We start from the raw sequence: 12385 nt of genomic DNA, 5'->3' as shown, positions 1-12385 counted from the left end.
GAGATGCGTTAAACGACAAGTTGCTACATCTTGAGAAGATACATACTGATGAAAATGGTTCCGATATGTTCACTAAGTCATTGCCAAAAAAAAAAGCTGGAAAGCTGTAGATGTGCAGCGGGTTTGATTGAATCCACAAAATGAGTTTGAGGGGGAGAATTGTTGGAATTCAAACATCATTTGGATTCAACAATTCAACTCAAATTTGATGGCTACCAAACTTGATACCATTCACATTGTCATGGTTTCACACTTTACCTAACATCCAAAATCTTGCCTATAAATACACCCCAAAACCATTATTTCAAATCATCCCAAGAAATACCAAAAACACAAGCAATAAAGAGTGTTTTTGTAGCCTAGTCATTTAGATAAATTTTAGTATGCTCTGTGGTTGCGGCGATGTCCGATCTTCCACATCAGAAAGAATTTTCTACGTGATTAGATTTGTGTGAGTTCCACTAGTAAAGTGAGATCGAGTGTGTCATCCAAGAAAAGTTGTTCTTGAAGTTCTTGGTATCCCCTAAGTTGTTCTAGGGAGAGTTGTTGTTATCTCCTATTATTCTAGGAATGTGTTGTACCCATTATTGATATAGTGGAGATTTTCTTGGTGGACTTAGGTCCCGTAGTTTTTCCCTAATTTGGGTTTTCCACGTAAAAATCCTTGTGTCGTTTTCTTCGTGCTTATTATCTTGATTGATATTGATATCATGAAAACGCTTTGATCCGATAGTATCACTGAAGGGGAAAAGAATCAAAAGCTTCCGCTACATAAAAGTCAATTAATTTTGGCTATCTTTCCCAACACATCTTTGGATGTCCAACATTATTCGAGACAAATGTATTATCTTTTTTTTTTTTTTCCCCCCAAATAGGAATTTGCCAAATTTCATAAAAAAAAATATACGCCATCTCTTATGTAAAAAAGCAATTGGAGTTAATAATGGTTCTTCCGAGTAACTCATATGTTGTTGAATTCATACTCTTGAAGTTCTTTAATGGCTTTTCTTATCTTTATATATCAGATCTATATATTTTCTTCTAAATATTTGTTATTGGTGAACATGGATTCAATTGACCTTTACGAGGATGCAAAATTAGAAGAATACAATATTCTCATTTGTTCTGGTGCACCCAAAGAATTTTCATTGTCAAAGCCTTATGTCGTACTCATAAAGTTTATGAATTGTTACATAAAAATTTGTATGTCTTTAATTATGGGAAGAATATGGTCTTCATATGTGTTCATGTAGGTTGAGGGAAGTAAGTTCAGAAATTGAAATGCAGAAATCTCTTTCAAGTGTAATTAAAGAAATTATTTATACGGTGGAACAAGTATATATTAGGATTGTACTTCAACTTTTTTTAATTCAACTCTTTTCTAAAAGTTACAAGATGTGTATATATATGTGTTACAAATATTTTAGTTATCTTATTTAACTGCATAAAATTTGTTTTTGGGAACATGTATTAAGTTACATTTGAATATGTTTGTCATATTTTTTTGTTACACACGCAATACGTGTGCTACGGTTGCTAGTATTAATTAATTTGGCCCTCATGTTGCCAGTATGAAATTATAAAAATATAGCCGCTAATGTTTTTTCTTTCTATTTTTGAACTTTTACCCGATAGCCTTTTTTTTGTTGTAGAATTATTAATTTATTTTCTTCGACCACAAAAATTATTTCATTTTCGTAGTATTTTCAAAATCCTAGTATTTCTCCATCAAAAATAAAAAATAATTCCTAGTATTTCTATGTATTTTTTTTCTTAGAAATAATCCCTTAAAACTTGATCATTCCGCAATTTAAAAAACAAAATCAAATCAGTTTAGACGATATTTCCCCGTTTCTCATTGTATAATTTGTACTATGTATCTGTAGGTGAGGCTAGTGTTGGCACAGAGAAAGGAATCATATTGTGAATCCTGACATATTTTAATAATAATAATATTTTACTAGATTATAATAGTGAAAACGTAAATACAATCCATTTCTATTTAAATACGTAGCGTTGTCTCAAACAGTGCAGATCAAAACGATTATATGACATTATATTTCAAAATAGGACATCACTATTCACTATAATGACTATTTTTAGTTTTCTTCATGTGGTTCTGATTTTCTGCTGGAATTTACAATAAATAAAAATAAAATGGATGTTAAGTATTTGAAAACTTAGTTAGGACTGTAACATTAAATTTGGATACTCAAAAATCTTGCTGGCAAATGCTTCATTTAGGAGTTTTAAAAGGGAAGGAAAGGAAGAGATTTAGAAGAAATAATTTTAAGGATTATGTTAGATGTTCACGAAAGATTACACATTACTTTTGAAACTATATAATTATCTTACATAATTTTAAAATGTGTTGTTTGGAAGGCTTTTAAGGTCATCTCCAACTCATATCCTCTATTTTTCATCATCTATCCTCCAAAATTGAGATTCGTGATCTATATTTTCAAAAAAAAAAATTCAACCCATATCTTCTAAATATTACCAAATACTCCATTTTTCTATTTTTTTTTGTTTTACAAACACACATATATCTAATTTAATAATTACATAATATATCTTTCAATTGAATTAATTCAATAAATTTCAAATAAAAATCGTGTAATATATTAATTAATTATGTATTATACTATTAAACATAAAAAAAATTAAAATTTATTCGACTCGATTTTTTAAAATAATGCATTTATTTGTTCATTAAATTGCAAACAACACAAAACAATTAAATTACAAACTACACAAAACATTAATCATACAGACATAAATTAAGTCGACAATAAATATTTGTAATAAATTGTGTTTTAATAAAATGTTGTACTAAATTGTGTTGTGTTTTTTTTTTATCATGACCTTGTTCATTATTTTTATTTGATGTTTTTTTATAAATATTAAAATTATAATTAATTTATAAATAAAATAAAAACACTTCAAATAAATTAAAACTAAATTAAATAAATGGAACACTGAAATTAATTGAAAAAATTAGAAAAATGAAATGGATTAAAAAGAAAAAAAATTACACAAGGACATTTTTGCAATTTTGAAGTATGTCTTGTTGTAATTAATGTCATCTTCAAAAAATGTCTCCAAATGTACAGTGATCCTCCAATCACTGTAGCACACTAGCACTCTCCAAAATGAAGAGTGCATTTGGAGAATTCGTTGGAGCGTCAACTTTAGATGAGAGTTGGAGATGACCTAAAGAAGAAGAAAAAAAAGAGAGAAGATTCTCTCGTCAAAATTCAAATTGTTTTCCTCTCAAGTCATAGAAAATTGAAGAAAACACAAAAAAAAATAATAATAAAATAAAATTGAGAAGAAAATACATAATTTTTAAAAAAAGTGAATTTAACACATTTCATTTCCTTTCTTTCTCCTACTTCAAACACAAAAAATACATCAATTTTCTTTTCTCTCTTTTTTCTTTCTTTTCTCTTTTTTTTTTTTCCGTCTTCTGACTTCCAAACCAAGTCTTAATCCTCATCATTCATCAGTCAATAATCAATTTTACATTGTGAGCTCTATATCAATTTTTATGTCTAAAAAAACGAAAACTAAGTGAGATGATTTGACCAAGACGAGTGGCTCTCTATCTTCGTTAATTTCTCCTATTCTACTTGTGTACTTTTTCCTTTCCAAAAAAATCACTAAAATAACCCTATGTAGTCAACTCTCTCATCTACCAAATATTATTAATTAATAATAAAAGAAATATATTAATTAATAACGATAAAAAAAAAAAAAAAAAAAATCTCCTTGGCAGCCAAAAAAGTCTACAATTTCTACCAAGAAAAACACAGCCCACTCTTATTACTTTAATATTTTCATTCACCATATTCTGCTGTGCTTGTCCATCACAGGCAAGAATCAAAGTTTCAAGTCTCCGAGCTTCTTCTTCTTCTTCGCACAAATGGGGTGCGGGAAGTTGTTCTTCACGCTGGTGGTCGCCTTGTCCACTGCACTTATCACATACAACATCATCATTTCTGCCAAGGCATCGCTCAAGCAGGACTTCCCCGGACCTTCTTCTTCTTCTTCTTTTTCTTCTTCAACAAATTTACATTCTTCGTTTTATCAAGATCCCATCATCAAGATGCCCACAGATTTGCCATCGTCTTCTTCGGCCGCCAAGAAAACCAAGAGGCTTTTCCACACGGCTGTCACCGCCTCTGACTCCGTCTACAACACGTGGCAGTGCAGGGTGATGTACTACTGGTTCAAGAAGCAGAAGAGTATGCCCAATTCCGAGATGGGTGGCTTCACTAGGATTTTGCACTCCGGGAAACCTGACAAATTCATGGATGAGATTCCCACCTTTGTTGCTCAGCCGCTTCCTTCTGGGATGGATCAGGTTTCGTTTTCTGTGTTTGTTTTCTCGCTTTTGTTCATCTTGGTTGGTGTAATTTTGTGCATATATTCAGTGTATCTTCTGGCTTGTTTATTTATTGCTGTTGTGGTTGGTAGCCATTCAAGAGAGTTTAGCTCGGAGGAAGCAAAAATGCGATTGAAATTCGGTTTTGCTGCTATTACAATTTCTAATGACTTCAAGAAAATTGGATATATTTCTAATGTTTAGTTGATAAATTGGAGCTTCCTCTGTATGAACTAGTGAAAGGAAAATATGCGATATGTTCTATTCAGAAACATTGAGGATAGAATCTCTTCTGCGTGTCTAAATGATGAAAATAATTTTGTACATGGACTGCACATGTTTTTGCCAGATATGTTGGTAATATTTATGTGACGACAACAAATCACAATTTGTAACAATGTGAGGTTCACATGCATAATCATTCGTATGGTTATGATACTTTTTTGCCAAAGCTCAAACCAGTTTTGTCTTTCTTCACTTGCCCAAGCAGTGGTAAGCACTCCTAGTTCTAAGTCAGTCACCAAAGTTATGCTTATGGGGTAAGCGGAAGCTGATCATATCATTTGGCTGTTAGAAACAACTTGATGGATGGAAAGTAATGGTCTCTTGGATTTGTTGATTAAAATTTAGAATTGTAACTTTTAGGATCTTGTCGGATTCTTTCCGCTTATCTCCGGTTATCTTTTGTCCTATTCGACAATTTCAGGGTTACATAGTCCTGAATAGGCCTTGGGCATTTGTGCAATGGCTTCGGCAGGCAAATATTGAAGAAGAGTATGGAAATACATGCCAAAATTTCTTCCCCATGTCTTGATCATCTTACAGTTCCCTGATGTAAGAAAATAATATATCACATAATTGTTCTGACATTATGCAGCTATATATTGATGTCTGAGCCAGACCACATTCTGGTGAAGCCCATCCCCAACTTATCTAGAGATGGTCTTGGAGCGGCTTTTCCTTTCTTTTACATTGAGCCTAAGAAATATGAGGCCGTGCTGAGGAAGTTCTTCCCCAAGGAAAAGGGACCAATAACTAACATTGACCCCATAGGGAATTCTCCTGTCATTGTAGCAAAGGTATATATTCTTTCTACGAGGCTTGCTGATGATAAATTAATTCTCTTTCTCTTCATTCATGCAAGGTGTTCCAGCTCTAATTTAATAAAATGATTTTAGGATTCATTAAAAAAGATAGCTCCCACTTGGATGAATGTTTCCTTGGCAATGAAGAAGGATCCTGAAACAGATAAAGCTTTTGGATGGGTTCTTGAGATGCAAGTGACCACATTATATTTCTAATAGCTTAGCTGTTCTTTTTTGAGCCCCTAAGTTATACTTTTGCAAATGTAGGTATGCTTATGCTGTTGCATCAGCATTTCATGGTGTGGGTAACATCTTATACAAGGAATTCATGATTCAGGTCCGGTAACTTTTTTGTCATTTTTAGAAGTTTTCTTCAAGAACAATATATTCCTTCTTTAAACATTAGGATTTAGGTGTCTGACATGGTTTAGAGCTATTCTTATTGGTTCTCATCAGTCGTCATTTTACATGTGAATATCATTTTGTCTTGCACATCCACTAGCTTGTAAACTCGTCTTCCAGTATTAATCAAATCATTAAATCAACACATAAATGCACTTCTACCATATAAAGTTTCCTATTTTAAAGTTGCTAATGATAAAATAAATCTACTGACGGGAAATTATGACACATGCAAGTGACTACTTATTGTTCCTTTTAGCTTGAAAAAGTAGTACACCATATATAGAAACTAGTGCATTTAAACCCCTGATAGTCCTCTAGCAGTTCATTTTCATTTCTTTGGATCAAAGAATTTGGAATTTGATAGTCATTTGTTGACGGAGTGATACTTATGTTTTGGAGTCTCTGCCATTCATGTTAGTGATGGATTAAAAATTGCCTCTCTTTCAAAATTCCTGCAGCCTCCATGGGATACAGAAATTGGCAAGGCTTACATAATTCATTATACTTATGGATGCGACTATGATTTGCAGGTATTTTCTTCTCGACGAGGCTCTTTGTTTTGTTACTTGTCATTGTTTGAAAAGTTTTCAGCTTTTCTTACATTCTTAGATTTATGTTTCACATCCTTCAGGGCCGTTTGACGTATGGAAAGATTGGAGAGTGGAGGTTTGACAAAAGATCATATGACAACTCCTGGCCTCCAAGAAACCTCTCTATGCCACCGCCCGGTGTCCCAGAAAGTGTGGTATGTTTTCACTCTGTAGTGTGATATTTCTTTTAAATTGTTGCTCCATTATCTTCGTTTTATATTTTTATGATACGATATGGCAGGTTACTCTGGTGAAAATGGTGAATGAAGCCACTGCCAATATTCCAAACTGGGGTTCATAAGATGATTGATACAAAGGCCACTCTTGCTGTTTAGAGAGAGAATAACTAGAGGAAAAATATCGGTGGCTTATTTTCGACTTTGAAAGAAATTATGCACTTTACGACAAGTTTCATGAATTTTATTTAGAATGAGAGGTAGTGAACTCTACTTGTGCACTATATTAAACAAGAAATATTTCGGCAAAAATGTACATGGTATTCCAAGTTGCTTGCTCACTAATTTTTCATATCAACGGTAATGAAGAAAATGCCCACAAGATTTTCTTGAGATTTTGGAACTCGGCTGTCGTCAGCCCGAATAGGACTCCAGCAACCATAATTCTACTAATCTTTTCCAACATGTAATGTTGTCGAGTACACAGTTTCGACGAGATTTTGAGCATGCAGCCTATGTTGGAATACTCTAATTCATAGTTCAAATTTTCCAGAAAAACCAAACAAAATTCGAGAGATTCCAATTGCTGGGCGATACAAAATTTGATAAATCAACAATGGCAGATCGATCAACTGAAGTAAAAGTCTTAAAAACATCACTCAAGAAGAGAACTTAAGTAAAAATCTTAAAAACAAGACTCAGTATCATAACAAGAACAGACGTCTGTTATCACAACCCAGTAAAGGCCTTCTTCCCACGACCAGAAGAACCAGCTGGTATCACCTTGAGAACGTTAAACCTCACGGTCTTCGACAAGGGCCTGCATGGGGACGACAAGAAACTCATCACAAATAAATTACAGCAACCAAGTGATGAAGCAGATGCAGACTACGTCGGCACTTGCCTGCACTGGCCAATGATAACATGGTCTCCCTCTTTCACACGGAAGCATGGGGATATGTGCGCAGGAATATTAGAATGTCTTTTCTCATACCTAAACAACTCCATAAACAACTCAGTAAGTTAAGCACATCCACAGAAACAAAACCATACCTAAACAACTCCATAAGTTAAGGCTTAAGCACATCCACAGAAACAAAACCATTTTAGAACATTAAAAGGTCAAACATTATTCTTGCCTCTGGTACTTTTTCACCCAGTGCAGGTAGTTCCGACGAACAATGATAGTTCTCATCATCTTAGCACTGTGGCATGTCCCGGCAAGGATACGGCCTCTAATAGACACACCTCCAGTGAATGGACATTTCTTGTCAATGTATGTACCTGCCGAAAGTTAAAATCGAGAAAATAACAACGAATAAACAAGCAACACAAACATTTTAAAAAATAGACAATCCCAAATGTTTAATTCAAGCAATTTCTATCAGCATCAGATTGACTGACTAGAGCAGCAGCTCACCAATGCAACCAAACCACAAAAGTTGCAGACTGATATCAACACAAGAAACTACAATACACTCCACATCGGTTGTGCATAGCCGAAACCCACGAGTGTGACAATCACTAGATGCTCTTTTACAAGAATCAAATTATCCCAGTATCTTAGATTTTATCCACATAAACAGGACCAAAAGCTAGCAAGGAAAAAAGTAATCACTGCTACTTCAAAAGATGATAGCTGTGTACATCACAGCGAAAGAAATATGACCGCAGTATACCAATTGCCAATGCTAGTGTGGAAGTCAGATGCAATGAGAACAAAGCCACCGCATTTATATAGACAATTAGTTTCTTCCCACAACCAATTACGGATGTATATAAACAGGAAGTTAAATAATATAACAACAATCGGGTAAAAAGGCACCATCAATAGCCTCGCGAGGAGTTTTGAACCCTAGCCCGATGCTCTTCCAGTAGCGATTGCCTCCTTTACCGGGTACCTTACCCTTTCCTGACTTCTTCGAGCTGCAATTTCACGGATATTCCCCTCAAACATCAACAAAGTTTAAAAAAGCACGGATCTAACTATGAAGAAGAATAGACGATAGAGAAAACGTTACCAAAGGAAAACCTTGGGCTGCTTCAAGAATGCCTTCTCAGTCTGCAAAATCAGTCACCAGACCGATGATTAGTGATGCAAAAAAAGAAAAAAAAAATGGCAGATACGACGGAAGATAGGCAGCGCGTGCTGTAAATATACCTGCTCCGCCATGGTTGTCTTCTGGCCGCGGGTGTGAGGAAGTGAGAAGAGGGAGAGGGAGAGCGACGGCGGTATAGTACGGTGGAGGTGGCGATCAGTGAAACATAACCCTAATCTCTAATTCTTATAAGGGCGCCGATTGGGCTCAAAGCCCAAAAAGCTTTTCTTTTTTTTATAAATAAATAAATTATGTTACTAGAATTATATGTATATATAATATAAATATTTCTATTTATCTAAAATTTCTTATATTTTTTTTTTGAAACTGTATATATTATATTAAGATTAAGAACTTTAAAGATGGTTATTTTATAAAATATATTTTATAAAGAATTTGATTTAAAGATGGTTTTTTTTAATAAAACATTTGATAAATAATTTAAAATTATTATTTGATTGTAATAGTTTTTTTATAAACAAAAAGTATTTTTCTATGATAATATAATCTAGGTAACATTATTAATAATATTGAAAAATTATTTAATTTATTTTTAAAAATAAAAATAAAATTACATTTTGAAATGATTTATTATATTTAGGTTTTTTTACATAATAATACAGTTTTTTTTTTACTATAATAATACAGTTATGCATTCATTATAATGGGATTTACATAATCGTGCATTAAATATCTCTACACATAATGATATGATTAAAATATTTTTTTTTTAAAAAAAAGTTATTTTAAGGAAAAAAATATATCAATAAAGCTATATAATAAAGATATAATTGTAATTTTAAATTAAGGCTTCACCAAATCAATAAAAGAGTTTTTTTTTTTTTTTTTTGAAAACCGCCGGAAATGGGGGTTAGGCAGACCCCTACCTTTATATATAAGCATAAAAAAACGATACAAAGGAAACCTAAAGGAGGAGGGGGACTAGGTCAACACCTCTTCAAAAGGCTATACAAAGAAACTAATCACGTCAAAACTAGGGGTGAGCATAATTTGGTTAAAACCGAAAAAACCGGCCGAACCGAAAAATTCGGTTTTTTTGGTTCGGTTTTTCGGCCGGTTTCGGTTTTAAAATGTTTGAAAACCGGTTTTTCGGTTCGGTTTTCGGTTTTATGCCCCGAAAAAACCGAACAAACTGAACCGGCCGAATTTTGTTTAAAATAAGAATTTTTTGGATATTGATCATTGGGCTTTACAAATGGGCTTTTTTTTTATCACTTTTATGTTTTTACCTACTTACAAGATGTAAGTCTATTTTAATTAAATATGGTTTTTATGAAACTTAATAGTCGCTTTATTGTTTTAATTGAAATCCATATTGTAAATTCTAATGGAGTAATTTATGTTTTAATGTTATTAGTTCTCTATTATGTATTACATGCATCAAGTGAGATATCATTTTAGTTCTTAAAATATTTTTAGTATTAACCTTTTTATATTTTGGTTTTCATTTTAGTTTTAAATCCATAATTATTTTAAACAATTCATAATTTTTTTTGTCCCTAAACTAATATTTGTAGTCGTGCAAAATAAATTTAATTCATTACATAAACCGTATAAAATCGACCAAAAAAACCGGACCGTATCACAAAAAAAACCGAACCGAACCGTAATAAAATTGTTCGGTTTCGGATCAAAGATTTTGAAAACCGAAACCGAAAAAATCGAACCGTAATAGAGTAAAACTGAACCAAACCGACCAATGCGCACCCCTAGTCAAAACAGCTAGGGTATTAAAATAGAATACAAACAAACCGAGCCTAGAAACTAAATCAGTAAAGACAAAAAATCAGTGACAACTAACGAACAGAGTCACCAGAAGTCATCCTGAGCATCAAAAAATTTGCAACATCCACGACTCAAGCTAGACGAAAGCAGATCAGGCATTGAGGCGCAAATGTGGAACTCTCAAAATCCTGAACTGAACCAGTAGTCAGAACTAAGCAAGATATATGTTCAGAGAAGCACGGCCAGCTGGAAAGTCAATGTGCAAAAGAGGCCGCTAGGAAAAAGTAAAGGCAACCGCAAACCAGCAGAACCAAAACAAAAGGTAGCGGGGATATGACGGTTTGAACCCAACCACATCCCAAACACGAGTAGACCGAAGGACCATACATTAAGAAGACATCTGAATCTGCCAACGTCTACCATCAACAATAAGCAAGGACCAGGCAAAGAGAAACCACAGTAAGCGCTCAGCAATAAAAGAGTTAGTATATAGTGATCTCGACTTTTAGTTTGTTGTGCTGATTAATGAAAATTATGGTAATGAAGATTATGAAGGAAACGAGGATTAAATTAAACACGATTCTAAGTTTTCAAAAGCATGAATGTAATTACAGTGACAGTTGTTGAATCGAGATTTTTAATATCACTTATTATTTGAATACAATTATTAATAGTATGCTTATACAATCCATTTTTTGTAAAAAATAATAAAAATAAAATAATGATGAAATAAAAATTACAAAAATAACGTTTTCGTAAATAAATATCAATCAAATGACAAAAAAAAAAATGTGACATTTTCATAATTAAATAACTATCAAAAAGAAAAAATAATAAAACAAAACAAAGAAAATCTCGCACCAACATACCAAAATCTCCAGCGTGTTTAACATAGTACTAACACTTTAGAACAAAAACTGTGTGGTTTTGTTTTCAATATGTTTTATTTTATCAATCGTAATTAATTTGTAGAATGATAAAAGTTTAGCAATTTAAATAAAGATAGAAGTAATATGATAATTATAAAAATTGTGAGAAGTAGAATGAAACTTTACTATTTGTCATATCATAAATCAGTACATCCCTCAATTTTAATATAATAATACTTTTTGCGAACGACCACTGAAACCCAATACTAAAACCCATCAATGGATTTTAGTGGTTTTTGTTTTTTATTTTTTTGCACCGATGAATCGTAATGATCGTTCATGAAAATCATGTATTCTAGAGTGCATGTGATCAAAACTAAATATAGTAATATATAGATATTGACACACACAACAATTTTAAATAATTAGGCAGCCATTGTTGAATCGAGATTCTTAATACTAACACTAATACAACAAAATACGTGGTGTGTGTGTGCTTGTACAATTATTTTTAAAATTAATTTGATTTATAAATAGTCTGTTACTATTAATAAAGCAAGAGTATGTTATACTAACTATTTTTGGTATTTTTAAGTGTTCTGACAAAATTGTCATTCTTTCAAAATTATAATTACATGCATTACTAACTAAAAAAAAATAAAAACATTTAATACATATACCTAAATTAGTACTAAAATTCCACATGTCCACTTCTAAATTCACACATAGGAATGACAATGGGTCGGGTATGGGTAGGATATCATGTATCCATCCCCATACCCATTTATTAAATTCATCCCATACCCATACCCATACCCATACCCGTCGGGTATTCAATTTCTTCTCCATCTCCATATCCGTCGGAATATCGGATATCCATACCCAACCCATCCCCCATTTATCTATCTACCTCATACAAATACATTTGTTCAAATTTGAATTATTTTGATAAAAATATGCTTATTTATCAGATTTTATATCAAATTTATAAGAGAAAAATAAGAAAAAAAAAATGAAAGATAAAAGAA

At 32.5% G+C, this 12385-nt stretch overlaps 2 protein-coding genes across 2 annotated transcripts; one reads left to right on the top strand and one right to left on the bottom strand.

The window, feature by feature from the left end:
• Positions 1-3812: 3812 nt before the first annotated feature.
• LOC140876433 (hydroxyproline O-arabinosyltransferase 1-like) lies at positions 3813-6984 on the top strand. Its single transcript, XM_073280392.1, has 8 exons — positions 3813-4366; positions 5094-5161; positions 5265-5466; positions 5566-5663; positions 5740-5809; positions 6336-6407; positions 6509-6622; positions 6709-6984. The coding sequence occupies exons 1-8, from the start codon at positions 3926-3928 to the stop codon at positions 6766-6768; spliced, it is 1125 nt and encodes a 374-aa protein (XP_073136493.1). The 5' UTR covers positions 3813-3925; the 3' UTR covers positions 6769-6984.
• A 175-nt stretch (positions 6985-7159) lies between these two features.
• Positions 7160-8944, bottom strand: LOC140876434 (small ribosomal subunit protein uS17). Its single transcript, XM_073280393.1, has 6 exons — positions 8805-8944; positions 8665-8705; positions 8469-8569; positions 7783-7927; positions 7548-7637; positions 7160-7463 (listed from the first exon to the last, which is right to left on the bottom strand). Exons 1-6 carry the CDS (start codon positions 8814-8816, stop codon positions 7373-7375), a joined length of 480 nt encoding a protein of 159 aa, XP_073136494.1. The 5' UTR covers positions 8817-8944; the 3' UTR covers positions 7160-7372.
• Between the last annotated feature and the right edge of the window lie 3441 nt (positions 8945-12385).

This window comes from Henckelia pumila, chromosome 1, assembly GCF_033568475.1.
Source record: "Henckelia pumila isolate YLH828 chromosome 1, ASM3356847v2, whole genome shotgun sequence".
NCBI lineage: Eukaryota > Viridiplantae > Streptophyta > Magnoliopsida > Lamiales > Gesneriaceae > Henckelia > Henckelia pumila.
The sequence above is the reverse complement of the archived record's forward strand: the minus strand, read 5'-3'. Positions and strand labels throughout refer to the sequence as shown.